Source organism: Ixodes scapularis, unplaced genomic scaffold (genome assembly GCF_016920785.2).
Source record: "Ixodes scapularis isolate PalLabHiFi unplaced genomic scaffold, ASM1692078v2 PGA_scaffold4__175_contigs__length_147842914, whole genome shotgun sequence".
NCBI lineage: Eukaryota > Metazoa > Arthropoda > Arachnida > Ixodida > Ixodidae > Ixodes > Ixodes scapularis.
Genome location: NW_024609879.1, coordinates 91,787,683 through 91,804,338, shown reverse-complemented (window position 1 = coordinate 91,804,338; position 16,656 = coordinate 91,787,683). Strand labels below are relative to the sequence as shown.

The window sequence follows — 16,656 nt, the reverse complement described above, 5'->3', positions numbered from 1 at the left end:
AATATGGCACAACTACTACAGCCCCAGGCTAATCAATATTGCATTAGAGTGTGCTGGGCTTATGTTTACTTCAAGGATGAACTGTGAGTAGAGTCCTTTACACAGTGGCCTGTACTTTCAGAGGGATAACCTAACATTTGCAATGAACCGGAAGTAAGAGGCAGTGTCCGCCTTCACAACACAGAAAGCTAGGGCTCGGCGTCGATCAAAAATTTTACCCCAATTAACCTCTATCCTTTAATCGATTATTTAATCAAATAACTGGTTGCATCGACCTTCACTCATAATATTTAAAATAATGGCAAAACTACATATTTTACTTTTTAATATCTCTTGCTATGTCATTTATTGTGGCGTGTGAAGTTTCATTGAAGCTTGACGCCATAATGTTCAGAAAAAGAAAATGCAAGTAAACCATTTTAACTATTAAATATTTTCACTGTACTTTTGAAATCTCGTAATCATTCTGAATTCCAGTAATAGTGCATGTTAAAATTTTTTACCATGGAATACAACAATGCAGCCTCCTAAAATACATAAATGGGTGCCAAGTAGAAAGAGGAAGCCATTCACTTTCTTCCCTGCATTCGCAATTAAAAAATAAATAAAAAAATTGAGGGTGATAAAGCATTAATTGATTAATCGAAAGGCTAATTGATTGAATGCCCAGCACCACAGAATGCAGATTTATTTATTAATGCGTGGGGACAATTATTTAACAAGGGTAAAATGCCATTCTTTACAGTAACCCCTGGATAGTGTATGGGGTGTCCCACATATTGCTAAAATGGATGCCCCTCTTACCATAAAATACCGGGGGAGCACCCACTCCACTTTCACTGAAAAGTAGGTTAATCTAGACATGGGCACTTGTCCGGTCTAATCGGGCGCTTAACGTATAATTTGCAGAATTCCCAAAGTTTAGGAAATGTTAATAGCGGGCACTACCGCAATATTTTACGAGACTGCGCTGTCAAATTGTGGCCATTTTACACTCTGCAGCGCACTTGGGGTGCCCTCGGCCAGGCTGCGTGTGAGACATCGGGAAAGTCTCGGTTCGGTAGCTGTGACGTGATGTCAGACCCAGAGAGTGCCGTAGAGATGAGTAGTCGCAAGTCGCACGCACGTTTACGGCGGTCTTTAGGCATTGTTGCCCAAGAGGTCTGCATGCCCTTCTTGACTGGATTGATTGGCAGACTAGTTCAGGAATTCAGGAAATGGGAATCTGAGTAGTTTAGGAGGATTCCAGTTTTTTATAGTTTCAAGTTGGATTGTATTCTGTCGGCCGACTTTCACTGAGATCTGCAACGTTTGGCCGTAGGTAGAAACCAACACCGAAATCGTTCCGCCCCTTAGGGAAACCAGACACATAAAAAGACTTTTACTCCCGTCACCTTGAGGCTGAGCTGAGCGCTTTGCCGACCGAGCTAGCGAGGGACGGCGTTTGCTCTCGACGTGAAGGGGGACCCTTTTGCGCAGCGTTCGAAGGTGTGCACCTCGCGTCCTTGAAAGCGTTTGGGCATGTCGTGCTACGCCACCTTGCGGCGTTTGTCAGAAGTGGGAGTGAATCTTCAACACATCTGCTTTGCGGCGAGGCGGTTCCGTTGAGATGCCCCTCTTCTTTTACCGTGGTCGTGGCTGTGAAGCGGCCATGATCGAGGTGGAAGAAGAGAGGAATGAGCTCATTCAGGACGTAGGAAATGCGGGGGTCCCTTCATCAGGGACCCCGCAGACAAACGCCTGATAAGTGTGGGGCCTATCGCACATTCTGTGCTTACCAGTCTTCGTCAGCGTGATGAAGCTTGTACCATCTTCTTTATTTGGGGCTGTAGGGGAAGAACTTGGTTTGTGTTTTCATTTAAGGGGAGAAATTGAGTTGCATTGGCAGTCGTCCAAATCCGGGGTTGGTCCCCCAAATAGGGGGACCAACATAAGGCAGAAAGGGCGTTTGAAAGGTGGAGTTGAAAGATTTCGTAAAGGAGGAACCTCATACTCTTCGCTTTTTGTAAACTTGTGGTTTCACCAGTGGCATATTTTAACTTCGATTTTGTTATAGGATTGTAAGACTACTTTGGGCCCTTACCCATTGTGATAACTATGGCGCCACCCAGCAACGTGCTGGGGATTTTAATAGAACGAGAGGGCAATCATGCCGTTATTCTCGTTGCTCAATTTACTCACAAATTTATCAAACTTCACATGTCTAAATATATATATATATATATATATATATATTCTTCATATGGCAGTTTTTGCTTTCCTGATGATTTTAATCGAAGCAATTTCAGAAAATACTTGTATCTTAATGGTGGCATTTTCTGAAGGCGAGAGTAGTGGAGGAATTGCCGCATGGGTGATTTACATAACATACTAAAGAAGTTGGAAAGCAAAAATTATACCAAACACAAGGCAAATGGGAGGTATAAGACCACAGCTATGTTTCGAGCAGAAATAAATAGATGACACGAGGTGATTATGAGCATGTGTCGTTTTTACTTCTCGAGACATGAAAACGGGGGCTCGCAGCCGACCGCCTGCAGGCCGCGTTTTAGCAAGTGGCGGGACGAGGGTTTGAGATCCCCAATCTAAACGATTCCCAATCCGATGTGTAAAACGCTGATAAGTTCCTCTGGACACTGCCTACGCAAAAATAGTTCTAACAGCTAATTAACAATAAGAATAGTGTTTTATTGAGAGAAAAGCAAAAATGCAAACTTGCTGGCAAAGAACACTAGACAAACAACAATCACGTTTAAAAGGTTTGAGATGAGGGAAGCCAGTAAAAGAAGCTGAACACACACCACCTTCTTTTTAAATGATTCCCCCACTCCACCCTTGTTTTTTTTCTTCTCCCGGTTTCTCTTGACTCTGATATTTCAAGTACAAGTTTTTTTAATGGACGTGTTGCAGGGGAGCGCCCCGCGCCCTCTTCACGATAGACTGTTCGGACGAGGAAGGGGAGGAGACGCAGCAAAGGCCGACCGAGCATCTCATGGGCGAGGAGCTGAGACGCAATCGGTCTCGAGCTAAACTTTTCAGGTGAGACTGCTTCCTCCTTTCGATTGCGCTGTTTTCATGCGTGTGCTCTCTTGGGTTGATGACACCTCAATGCATATCGAAGTGCTGCTGCGGCTCGTTTTGTGAACCTCGTGTGCGGCGTGTACGGGTTTGAACCTGAATACACTGCACACCTGTGTAGCTATTTATTTGAGGTGCCTGGCACTAAAAGCCATGCTCTGCCCGACAAAAGACTACAGAATAGTCTTTTGTCGGTCAGAAACCCGGTTCCCAGTTCCCTTCTCGCCATTCCCTCTTGCACATTTCTCACCTCTTCCTGCAGGAAGGAGGAGGGTGTTCCTCTTTCTCAAATGGAAAGGAGGAATTGAGAGAGAGTTTCCTTTTTTCTGGCTGGCTCCTTGGCCTTCAAGATGAGTCAGCATTGTGCACGATCGGATAGAGACTATGTTGTGATGCTGGAGTTGTGAATCAGTTTTGTTCTCGAGATAAAAAAAAGAAAGCATTTTGAGTTTTTATCTATACAGCTGAATCTTGTTAGTTCAAACTTGAGGTGGACTGAAAATTTGTTTGAATAAAGCAAAATTTGAATTACCGGGAGTTTCCTCCCATAGAGACGCAGAGGATGGGACCCGCATGTTAGTTTGAATTATCCGCAAGTGTCAATTAAGAGAGTTTGAGTTAATGAGAGTCGACTGTTGAAAGACAAGTTTTGCGGGCCCATCTGGTAGTAGCGAGTTTTTGCCCCGCCTTTCCCCATGCCGCCAATCTTGTAAACCTTTTCGAGAAGTGCTAAATGGGCCATATTCTGCCCTTGCATGGCATCGCAATGGGGCTACCAAAGCATCTGCTTTCTATACTTTGTTTCACCGTAAGTGCAAGCAATTTTGCCGAGCACACAAGCTCGTGCGGTGAACGCGCCGTTCAAGGCAACACGCTTGTGCTTGTAGCTTTGACTTCAGTTGCACTTATGGTGAAATGGAGTATGGTATGCTAAAAATAATTCATCAAGTTTGTTCAAGGGCTACCAACTATTGGGAAACTAGGCTCTTTATAAATGTAATGCAAAAAAAAACTTAATTTACAAATTTTTAATTTTTTATTTTTGTAATTTGATGCAATTTTTTTGGACAGCACCTTTAGCAGAATTGTTTTGGCACATCTAGGCTGTAGCTGTCTTGCCACGAGTTGTTTGCAGCCTAGTGAGCCGTCCCTGCTTCTTAACATGATCACACTGGACGCCGACACTTTGGGATTTGCACTAGCTTCTACCGCACTGAACGTGATCCAGCACAAATTACATGTTCGAGGTGTAAGGACTTAAATTGTGCCCTGCCTCCCAAAAAATGAAATGAAATGAGAATCATCAGCCTTGGCAAGTCTCCTAGGGTCTGCATTTGCATACTTCCAAAAAGTACCCCCTCTTTTCACGCGACCGCGTTATCCGGTATGCTTTGAATGCTCCGATACCATTCCAGTCCTTTAGTGAGGAGTACTTTCATTCTTTAAATATGTTTCGTGAGTTTGAACTGGCTAGAAAAGCTAACTAGTAATACCTGTCTCAAGTTTCACATACCGATTTTATGCGGGGCTTATTTAACGCTTGCCAAGGCCTTTTTTCAGTCGCAAACCTGACGATTGGAGACAGTGACGCCGCAATCTTGCTGCTTTTGACATTTCGCCGCATTGTTTGCCCGCTCGCACGGCGGCGTCTGTTTTTGAGATGAAGCAAATCAAAAAGGGCTGCCTTGTTTACCTCTTCTAGTTTTGCTGCGAAGGCACGATTTCGAGCGTGAGTATGGTCAGACAACACTTGTGACTAAGCTGTCCTGTTGTGCCCGTCGCCAACCTGTGGTCCGTTTTGTGGCACCGTCTTGGCCAGAGCCTTTCTTTGTACGTCTTTGAGTGGGTCCGGCGAAAGCTTTGGTAGCGTTTCACTACGTCGCAAAAGCTTTGGTAGCGCTTGTCAACGTCGCAACAGAGTCGAGCAGAGCTGTATGAATGGGCCTCTAGGAAGGACAGTAACGCTTGTTGATGCGCTCGAGATGTTGCCCGTCTCTGCCTCGAGGTAGTTGTCGGCCCTTGTGTGGCTTGCAGTATCTGCTCGAATGTCTTAAAAAACCCCTTAAAAAAAAAAAAAAAAACTGTTTTTTTAATCAGTCTAATAAGGACATGCTTGTCAAATTTTTTTTTTAGAGCAATATTGACGGCGAGAGTTTTATTTAAAATTTTGAGCGCAAAGTTCACGACGTCACGGAACGGTCATTCGCTCACCGTGGTATTTTGCTCTTTCCACCTCAGCGGGAAGAGCAAAAGAAGAGTTTTCTCTCCCGGGAATGCCAGGAGAGGAAATTAGTGGAAAGGAGGTGACTACCGACTAAATTGCGTCTCACGCCGTCAATATTGCTCTAAAATTTTTTTTTTCTTTCAAGAACTTTATTGTTTGACACGTGTCCCAACCAGACTGTTTAAAAAAACTTTTTTTTTTCTTTTCAGAGGCCTTTTAAAACTTCTGTCAGTTTCACATTTGTTAGCCTTCTTTCTTGGCAATCTGACATCTCGTCAGTGCGCTTCCGTCTCGTACTAGAGCGACTTGTCCGCTGTCCCAGTGCAGGTGTTTTGTGTTGTTTCTGCGTTAGGGGCGTGGTTTCTGTCATCTCTCTCGTCGTGGTCTGAGGGTAGAAGAATGTACTTGGCGTCCGCTACCGCTAGATTGTGTTGCGCATTTGTCTTCATCTGTAGTTCAGCGTTTCTGGTGTGTTTTGATGGTTTGCCTGTTTGGGAAGTTAAGGAGATGCATGTGGAATTAAGACGTGTGTCCTGTCCCCATTCTTTCCGTCGTCTCCACTCTTAACGATGTGCAACATGTAGTGGTACAAGTTAAAAAGTTGATTTTTGGCACTAGTGTATGTGGCCGCTCAATACTACGTCTGTTTATGCGTCATTCCTGTAAAACTGCAGAGCAAAGCTATTTATTGCTGGGAAATTGTAAACAATTTTTATTGCCAGGGGAGTAACAGCTGTAGGGACCTCATTAGCTGTCTGATAATAAATTAAAACTAACCAGGTTCTCGAAAAGAAATCGGATACAACTTGCGAAGAGCTCTTTGTTTTAAATCAAAGTGTATAAGGCTCCTGTAGAATTCGTAACATGTCGATAATGGCTGCTATTGCCTTTAGATATCCAGATTCTGTTAGTTTGGTTGTTTTGGGGAGTATGGCTTTTTTCTCCCGAATGCCTCTTTAAAGTCCCTTTTCTATTTATTATCTTATGCTGTTTAAGATGAGCAAGCACATATTAAGACAAATTCTGTAATGGTAGAGACAATCTTTGTGTAAAATATTGTTTTCATAGGCACATTTTTTGTAGTGTGTGCACCTCCTAAATGCAAACGGTAGTGACAATAAGAGTAATTTTGCACACTGATCCATTATACTCAATTCAACCAGCAATATTTTACAATAGCATTTCTTTAACCCCATAAGTGCCAAATATTTTTTCCCAAAAGTAACCTAAAAGTGCCAGATTTTTTTTATTTTGAATTGTTATTACCTCTAGTATTACACATAACATTTAAAAAGGTTATTACGCAAAAATCAGCGGAGGCGAAAAAATATATTTGCCAACTAATACGAGTTCTGCCATCTATGATCAGCGCCGCAAAACTACTCGGACAAGCCTAGCTGGTTCGTGGAATTGAGAGTAACCGAAAAAACCACTGGACGAGCTGAGCTCGTCCGTGGCATTTTTAGCGAGAAAGTGGCCGACAAGCTCAGCTCGTCCAAGGCACTTAAGGGGTTACTAAGCAAGCACGCGTGCAAAAAAGAGAAATAGTTGCTTCTTTTTATTTTTTTATAGATTTTAAACGATTCAATTGATCCATATTTCTATATACGGCGCAAATGCCGTCACTCTTGTTGGCATTGTTCGCGCATGCATCTCCAGTGAGCTAGAACCATTACGCGACGCAGACGTCGGAACCCCAATATTTCTTTTTAACTGAAAGCCTCAACTGGTTGACCCTAGACACGCATTCCTAGAAACTCGGCCAAGTTTGCTCAGAGGCGAAGGTCTGAAATTTTGTCATTAAAATCCTTTCAGTCTCTGTTGTTATTTGTGCCTTTGCGCGATTGACCCACCCGAGTATGGTTCAAAGCAAAGTTCAGGCAGCAGTTATATAATGAAAAATCTGCCTTTCCTTCACGGTCTTGTTTGCAACGTTGTTGCAATGCGTGATGGCGAAGGAAAGCTCCTTCTACAAGGCTCTCTACTCTCTATGGCTGGTGGCTCACTCCTCTCCAACATTTGCGCTGCTAAAGTGGAAAGGGTGGGGGGCTTTGTGGGAGGGGCCAGTCTTGCCATTTTTAAAAGGGGGCTCCGACAACTTATCGATCTACCCAAACAAAAAATTTTTTGAATACTTGGGCTTTGTTCTTTCCGGCATTCTATTTATTATTCCCAAATTCAAGATCACTATTGAGAAAATGGTGAGGGAAGGTGATGCCAAAACCAGCATTTAAATTTTCCCACCCTCTCTGGCGGGGTAGGTGTACAACTTGCAAGTCGTGGGGGCAGTCTGGAATTATTTTGGGCATGTTTTTTTGGTCTTTTGCTTTTGTCAGCTTCCCCAGCATTCATTTCACACCGTTGGGACTTTTTGTAACCCGCCGGGAACAAGTATGGGAACATTTGACATCGCATTCTTAGTGTTGCCAGTAGAACCTCTGTTTCTCACACCAAATCTAAAAATTTGGTTAACTTTGCCAAAATCAATTGTCGCGATTCGTAATTTGGGTTCACAAGTTGAAACGCGTCCATTAATGCATCAAACGAATTTCGAGGCAAATCGGGGACGACCGAAAATTCCCCGGAGCTCCCTATTAAACCGTAGGGAGCCTGCCATCGGTCAGTGTGTGCGTCTTGTGACGAGCTTTGTGTGTTGCGTGTTCCGTGTGCCTTGTCGTTGTCCCTGCCACATGTGTGGAACGTGCGTTGTGTGCCCTGGCGGCGCGTGCAGACAGTCTATGTCGGGAGCGCACTTATCCAATGAGGACCGGGAGTACACCAGCAAGGGTTCCAAGGACTTCATCGTGGCCACCCCTGAGGAGTTTGTCAGCAGATTCGGAGGACACCACGTCATCAACAAGGTGCGTGGCGTTCGGGCAGGTCTCTGCCGACTTTTAGGGCTTTTCGTAGCCCCCCCCCCTCATTGTCATACCTGGCAGGGTTGGGCAGAAATGCCCTGAAAAGTGTTTGGAATACTGGAGTATGTGGCAAAGGTGCCCAAAACACCGATACCGTAATGCATTTCTAAAAAGACATCATGACACAAATTGTAAATACATTTGGAACATGTAAAAAGTATTTGAAATAATGAATACGGGAACAGATTTTGCAGAAATACGGGTAGCGAAATACATTTTGTCAAAAGACCATTCCAGATGTCCTCGCCACCGTGCTCGCTCGTCGTAAGAGGTATTATAGGACAGATGCAAAGGAAAAGAAAATTTTTTTTAAACCTGTTCGGGAAAAGGAAGTCATAAATGAATTTACTACAAAAAGAAAAATTTTAAGAGCTATATTTATGGCGCGATACAAATTTGTAGTTGGTGCCCGCGGGTGCCGTGGAAAAGTGGCCTCTATTTTTTACTTGACTGGCTGCTATTTATCAGGTGGTGCTTGCTCTCTTTTAGAAGCTTCCTGTGGTCTCTAAAAGTTACTCATTAATCTTTGTTTGAAGTGCAACAAAAGACAAAGATTAATGAGTAACTCTTAGAGCCCAAAGGAAGCTCCTGAAAAGGCACAAGCAGACGTGATAGACCTGTGTGCTAGGGCGGTGCCCCAGAGCAGACGAACTTGCGCGGTGGCGGCGTGGAGAAACGCGTTGAACCGGCGGCGCAGCGCGACGGCGTACAGGCCTACCATGTGACCCGCGACGGCTCCCGCGAACGCCAACTACAAATTCGTTTTGCACCGTAAATATAGCTCTAAAGTTTTTTTTTCTTCGTTGTAAATTTGTTTCACAACATTCTTTCTCCGTCTAGGCTGTTTAAAAAAATTTTTTTTCTTTGCATGGTGTCCTTTACTGTAAAATACCGGGCAAGCGCGCACTCAAACTTTGGAGATAATCGCAAGAAAATGGAGGATGGGTGCTTTTCCGGTCATCAGTTTTACATATAAATGTACTGTGCATATTTTCTCAGATCTCACAAATTTGGTAATGGGCACTTAATGTGGGATGGGCGGATGCGCGGTATTCTACGGTAAAAGTTTTCGAGGCATGCAATCGTCAGCAGTTGCAAGCTTGTGAATGGTTCTTTGCTTTTTGAGCCTTGTTTCGCCAGTGATTTTACCTGGAAATGCTACCTTTGAAGGAACTCCGTGCGAGCGAATTTCAAAGCTTAGAGAGACTGTACAAAGGAAGCTGGTGGTGGGGAACCTTACTTTACCTTTTTCTCTAACATGCGGTTCTCTCGTTAGGACATCGCAGAAACTTTAGTGAGATGTGTTCAGCCTTAAGGTGGCTGTCGGAAGGACGTCTTTTTTTAAAATTTATTTTCTCGTAGAACACAGAGGTTTTCTTACGTATTGTGTTCTACCTCTGGCAAGCCTAACTAAACAAATCATTCGTAGCAAAATAAAAATAAAAATGTTTTCTTTTTCATGTTTTGTTGATAGCGTGGCCTCTTTTTCTGCAGGAAAGTGGGTAGCTGAGGAGGGAAGGAAACGTTAAATCTCGAAGGGCCAATTTTTGTTGTAGGGAAACCAATGCTTGCTTGAACAAAAAATGCTGCCTGTTTTTAGGCTCTTTGAACATGAAGCTTGCATTCCAGTTACTTGTTGGCCACAATTAAAACAGTTTCATGTCTTCAAAATCAATTAGGCATCAAAATAAAAAAAAAATTATACTGGCTTCTGGCCTGATCACGCACAAAATATGTCCATCATGAACCACACTCCGTGCGGTGTTTGTGCAATATTTTTGATCTTTTTATTATCTATTTCTTTATCTGTATTTTTATTTTTACTTTATTATTTTATTTTGTTAATATTTGAATGACCTTTTCTTTTATGTTTTTTTACTTGTCATTTACATTTTTCATTACCTATTTATTTGTTTTATTTAATAAAATTAATTAATTTTACTCAAAAACTGCAGTGGTCACCGGCACTTCTGCATTCAAATGAAACATTGACCCGTTTATACCATCTGCTCTAGTAGCTTGATGGCTCTAGCATCCAACTGCCACCACACTGACCCAGGTTTCTAGCCTCGCCAGGGGCTCAAACTTGATATATTCTCTTTATATAAAATCTCCACGTGTGTAACGCTCCCATTGTGTCACTTGCTCATGACCAGCGATGCCAGAAGTATAGATTCAGTGAGGGAGGGAGGGAGGGGGAAGGGCGCTGTAGCAGGGTTCCTTTTTGCGGTTCTTTCTATTGTTCACACATTTAGAATTTGCCGGCATCCATGTGCGTGTTGCATGATCGCGGCACGCTACTCCATGGCTTGCACCTGGTGTTGGCGCAGGTGATGGCATTGTGATGAGCGCCTGGCGTGTACCCTCCCCCCCACCCCCTTCCCAAGTATTGTTATGGGAAGAAAAAGCGGAAAAGGAGGTGTGGCTGAGCCTCCCCTTTCCATTCTTCTTTTCCCTCTACCCATGTATTAAAGGGGGGGGAGTGGCTGAGCCTCCCCCTAAAAGCGCTCCCCTGCCCCACTTCGGTTCCGCCGTCCTTGTTAATGACAATTTTCTCATAGAAAGCGCTGCGTAAAACACATTCTGTGTTAGGCTTCATCGTCAGAAAAAAGTGCCTGGCTACGAAGACCCCTTTTCATGCTGTGCACTTTTGAAAATGAAGGCTGTCGCCCATTCCCGAGACGTCGGCCGATGTTGGTGCGTCCCTCTCGTTGCAGGTATTGATTGCCAACAACGGCATTGCGGCAGTGAAATGCATGCGCTCCATTCGAAGATGGGCGTACGAGATGTTCAGCAACGACAAGGCCATCCGCTTTGTCGTCATGGTGACTCCCGAGGACCTCAACGCCAACGCCGGTGAGTGTTGCCACGAATCGGGAGAGGCGGCGCGTTTCAAAAGTGCGGGCGGAACTTCGGTGGGTGGTGCCGTTCGGACGCCCTTCTTTTCTTCCCCGGGAGGCTTATCGCACGTTCTGTGCTCTCGAGTCTTTGTCGGCACGATAGAGCTCGTATAAAGTTATTTCGCGAAAGATGTTGCCGCTCTTCGTACAATGCACGAGCCTGTAGGAAACTCTCGAGGAATCGCATACTAGTATCGAAGGCAAACTTCGTCGATCAGGATGCGATATTCTTTTTTAACGTCGCGAAAGGACCTCTCTCATTTCATCCGTGTTGGCAGCCTCCGACATGTTTCTGGCAATGCCGAATCGGTGCTGGTCGTCGACGCTACGGTTTTGGAATGCGCCTCCGACTCGTGCGCATACAGTGCCCCAGAAAGTGGTTTCTCAATTCACGCTGTTGTCGTAGAAGTGTGGCGTCGTCGCCACCCGCAATCCCGGCTGTCTCGTGGTAGCAGAGGTGAATGCTGCAGACGCCCGTTCTGCAGCTAAGAGTTGGGTCGATGCGACGACGGCAAAACTCTCGTTCTCTGGCCCTTTTCGGCGGCACTTGCAGGTCACCGGCATCCCGACTTCCGACGGCCCGACGCCGTGGCTTTTGTGACGTCATTTGTTCCCACTTTGGGACACCTTTCGACGCATTTGCAGTATGGGATGCTAGACATGCCAGACGACAATGTACTCTGGTCACCCCAGCCATGCGTAGACGTGTCTGTATTGGTGTAAAGATATTTCACCAAATTACCCAAGTACCAAGGAGAATGCCGGGGGCAGATATACGTGCTTGCCTTGTCGGCCTAAAAGATTAAAAGTAAATGAACAAAATAATGCGTTGACAAATGCTCATGCATAGTGTGATGCATTTTATGGTTTAGCTTTAGAATAATTACTGACTTAGACGCCGGCACTTACGGTGCGTACAACAACCTGTAGCATGCTGTTTGACGGCCGGGTATTTAGCAAAAGGTCTGTCGGGCACTGTTCCACCAGTTGGATCGGTTATAGCGTCTTCTGTGCCGAGAATATCCCCGCGGCAGTTGGGCTCATCAACAGCTCTGCTGCAATGCGATGTAAAAGCTCCCAAACTATGAACGTCGGCTGGCTGGCGGCGGTGATGGAGCGAGTGAGTGGGCGTTTGCAAGGTGCGAGTGCGTGCGTTGTCCCCCTTGTGCAGAGTACATCAAGCTGGCGGACCACTGTGTGCCGGTGCCCGGCGGCTCGAACAACCACAACTATGCCAACGTGGACCTTATCCTGGACATTGCCAAGAGGGTGGGGGCCCAGGCAGTGTGGGCGGGCTGGGGCCACGCCTCGGAGAACCCCAAGCTGCCCGAGCTGCTCACCAAGAACCGCATTGCCTTCATCGGTACGCGGGTTTCTCGCTCTCTCTTGTTCCACCCGCTTGCTTGACGAGCTGCCTCTGGGCACGGTTTGCTTTTGAGACATGGGGTGCTAGGCTTGTTTTGAACATGGCTTGCTCTATGCGGGACTTGCCTTATTCATGACTTGTCTTATACATGACTTGCCTTTTACATAACTTCCCCTTGGCATGACTTGCCTTATATATGGCTTTCCTTATACATGACTTGGTCTCTACGTGATTTGCCTTATACATGGCTTGCCTTGTATGTGGCTTGCCTTATACATGACTTGCCTTATAGGCTCCTTGCACTGACGTCACATCGCATACTTTTGAACACCAAGTAAAAGGAGGAGAGGGAAGCTGCTTTTGTAAGAATTTTGAGCGACACATTAATCTTCTATAATCTTCTGGGGGGAGAATAGCGACGCTGTACAAATCCGGGAGGCACAAAGGAGGATCCTGATAAGAGGGGGGCTCCTTCTTCCCCTTTTCTCTGGAGGGCATCGGAAATGACGTCATGTGCAAGGAGCCTATATATGACTTGCCTTATACAGGACTTCCTCTTTATATTACTTGCCTTGTATATGGTTTGCCTTAATCATGACTTGCCTTATGTATGACTTGCCTTATACATTGCTTACCTTATACATTGCTTGCCTTATGCATTACATGCCTTATACTGGTGCCTTCCTTATACATGACTTGCCTTTTACATGACTTGCCTTATATATGGCTTACCTTATACAGAACTTGCCTTATACTGTACTTGCCTTGTACATGACTTCCCTTGTAAATAACTTGCTTTTTACATGAATAGCTTTATACAAGACTGGCCAAACACAATATTTGCTCTGTACTAGATTTGCGCACCTCATGCATTTCATGCACCCACATGGTTTGTTTCCCTTCGGGTCCAATCAATGACGGCATGCGCTTGGCTGTCGTCATCGTACACTCCCCGCAGACTCTCCGTGTCCGCTCATTTGTGCTGCACGGACTCGCTCCGAAGGACATCCTAGGTCGACGGTCACCCTCTGTTTCCCCGTGTGCAGGTCCCCCGGAAAAAGCCATGTGGGCGCTCGGCGACAAGATCGCCTCGTCCATCGTCGCCCAGACGGCCAACGTTCCCACGCTGCCGTGGAGTGGATCAGGTACGAGGGGAACCCCCATCTGGTCTTCCCGCATCCTCTGATGTTTCAGACTTTCCGGTTTGCTGCCAGCAGTAAGAGTAAAACCCTCCTCAGTGAGAGTGCAGTCAACTGCGGCAAAGAGACGACGACTCCATTTGTTCGGTCATTCATGCAGAATGTGCTTAATGTGGCAATTTCTACGAAAAAATTGTCATAAACGAGCGTCGAGAACGAGTGACACGCTGGGTGCATTACAGACGTTAAGATTTCATATGTAAATTACCTAAGGTTTGAAAACGAAACCTGGGTTGGTGCGATGGCAGTCTGATGTTGCAGCCACTGAGCTACTGGCACAGCTGGTGCGGGCGGGTCCATGTTTTTATTGGGATGTGAAAGTGACGACACAGCGACAGGTTTTGCATAGAAATAATAAATAAAATAATAAATGCGCAAAATAAAAAAAATTAATTAAAAAATAAATGATAAGGGTAAAAATAAATAAAAAGAAAACAAACTAATTAATAAAAATAAATGAGATTAACTAATAAATAAAAAGGATTATTAGTGAATAAAAAAATGGAAAAAATTAAAAAAGAACAGGAAAAAATAGCAGTGGTGCAACTGCTGCACCATTTGCATCGAACTATGCCAGAACGAGTGACCTGCTATATGCTGCTACAAAGGCTGTATTTGTACACAATTTGTGCCATGTCTGCACCAAAAGGGAGCTGTTCTTGAAGAGGAAACTGAAAGTGTCTGTCACATGGCATTGTTGGCAATGCTACTAAAAATAAAAAAAGTACAGTTTTTTTGTTGCTTTTTTATGTTTAAGCACGATCTGTGAAGAGTATGGTTGTGCAAATATTCGAATTTTCGAATAGTAGTTTCAATTAATATGCTATTTGATATGCGCTTCAAAATAACTGCGACGTTCTTACTTTTCGAACTTTCGACCGCGGCGGGTCAGCCCCCTTGAGTGCACTTCTCCTCAAACACCGATGCTCTGCGGAGAAGCAATACTGAGGGAGCTAACATTCAAATCTCCTGACTCGCTTCGCCGCAGTGCAGCTGCGCGCTCAGGCGAAAAAAACACCTTCAAAGCGGTATGGTGCACGTGCACGCCTGTTGTATTTAAAAAAAAAATAAAAGAACTTCGTGATTGTTGATATTTACATTGCTGTAAAATCTTCAGAATTTTACTGTGGCTATCTTGCAAGCGTATATGTTAGGCAGCGATGTTCTAACAACCTGTGTTCATTATTTGTGCTTGTTTTTTTAAAAATTCTTTTTAATTCAGAATTGAAAAAAATATTTGCATGTAGTAAGAATATTTATAAATTCCTTGAATTAGGTATGGCTGAGCTCCCTTATACATTTAATTTTATGTCAAATCTGTCGTTTACTTGCCATCTCAATCTAGGTATTGGATTTTCTGAGTCCACAGTGTATAAATATAGCTAGATTAAATTTAACAGAGCTCAAAAGTGGCCAATTAGAAGCTTGGGAATAACCTTTGCGAGTTCAGCTGAATTTTCGTTTAAGCGTGGTGTAACAGTAGTGAAAGGCGTGGAAGAAGGCGCAGCAACTATTCAATATTCAATTATAAAATATTCGGCCAAAACCACTGTACACTTTGATTTTGGTTCCAATCCAAAATCTATTATTTGCGCATGCCTACTAATACAAAGCAGAGAGCAGCGCGGGACACATTCAACATGGAAGTGTCCACTTGATGTCGAACTCATGACAATTACGTCACCGTGACACAAACTCTACAAAGTAGCCGAAAACATCTTTATGTCAAACACAGACGAAAGATGCCATTGGTACTCCTAATAGGTTAATTGAAACATCTGCAAAATTACCGGCGTATGATTGTTCAATAAATATCTGTAGCGGCTAGATCCCCTGTAGGTATGACACCTTAAATATTCACCCAACACTCCAACAACTGCATTTTTTTTCCCACAGGCTAACTTTCAAAGAGATTTGTATAAAGTTTTCTGACATGAAAACTCAAAATTATCTGCTCCAAGAATGGGAGTCTCTGCTCCAAAACCTGTTGTTCCCTGCTACAAGAGCTGCTCGAAATCGCCATTTGTCAGTTCCACGACTAAAATAGGTAATAAAAAGAATGAAAAATCTAGCACGACATAAATGCTAGATTGTGCGGGACACATTTTGTGCCCTCTGGTCTCTGTTGGCACAATCGAACTTGTGCAATTTTCTTTGCAAGAATCGCATCCTTTTCTTGGTTCTCTTTAGGCTCCTGAGTCTCCCTAACTGACGCTCTCTACACAACAAGGCCATACTGCCGGACTTTCTCCGTCACCCGCCAAAGACCAGCGACGGGCACAAATTGAATGTGAATGCCGCGTCAACGTTTGAACTCGCGTTCTCGATTATCGGACGAAAGTCCCTTCCGAACGCCGACACAAGCACTCGTGTTTGTGTTCCACGCCGGCTTTCGACGCGTGATGTGCGCGCTTGTCAGCGAGGGGACGTTGCCCGAACTGACGTTTTTGCCTCGGTTTACTGCGCCGAAGATAATCCTCTTAGCATACCCTCCTTCAAAACTGAAAGTGGCGAAGCGAGGAAAAGGAGAAGGTAAAAGAGGACGGCGGGGGAATTACGGTGTTTCCGCTTGGGGTAGGGGGTACTCCGCTCTTTGGAAGAGCATTGACCACTTAACCGTTTTGACGAGCATAGCTTATCAACTTGGAGCCATCTCCAAACTAGTTCAGGACGAGTATAGCTCGTCTGCTTTTCCTGGATCACGCGCTCAACCGTTTTGGAGGGACCAGGCTCGCTCATACACAGCACTGAATTTTTTACAATTTTGCTTCCATTTTGTTTGTGGCCAGAAAATTGTTTTGAAGGCAGCAAATGTAATTTTGAAGAATACAGTCAAGCAGAGGAGGGTCCGAAATTCCCCCAAAACTTGAAACGGTTGAGGGGTTAAAGGGGTACTCCACCGATTTTTTGAGCTACCTCAACTAACTATATTTTCTGACTCCCTGGCCTTTAGCCTTTCCGGTATGCTATT

General features: G+C 44.5%; 1 protein-coding gene across 8 annotated transcripts in view; it reads left to right on the top strand.

Moving 5' to 3' along the window:
• LOC8038327 (acetyl-CoA carboxylase) overlaps positions 1 to 16,656 on the top strand; it is a 169,373-nt gene that overhangs the window by 73,403 nt on the left and 79,314 nt on the right. For 5 of the 8 annotated variants that reach the window (XM_029983884.4, XM_040498703.2, XM_029983887.4 and 2 more), the window contains 6 exons: positions 2,911 to 3,039; positions 4,781 to 4,807; positions 8,034 to 8,163; positions 10,938 to 11,076; positions 12,292 to 12,483; positions 13,533 to 13,631. In XM_029983884.4, the coding sequence (XP_029839744.1) occupies positions 2,911 to 3,039; positions 4,781 to 4,807; positions 8,034 to 8,163; positions 10,938 to 11,076; positions 12,292 to 12,483; positions 13,533 to 13,631 (716 nt within the window). The remainder of the gene's footprint in view (positions 1 to 2,910; positions 3,040 to 4,780; positions 4,808 to 8,033; positions 8,164 to 10,937; positions 11,077 to 12,291; positions 12,484 to 13,532; positions 13,632 to 16,656) is intronic. The other 3 variants (XM_029983886.4, XM_040498707.2, XM_040498705.2) reach the window with 1 other exon arrangement.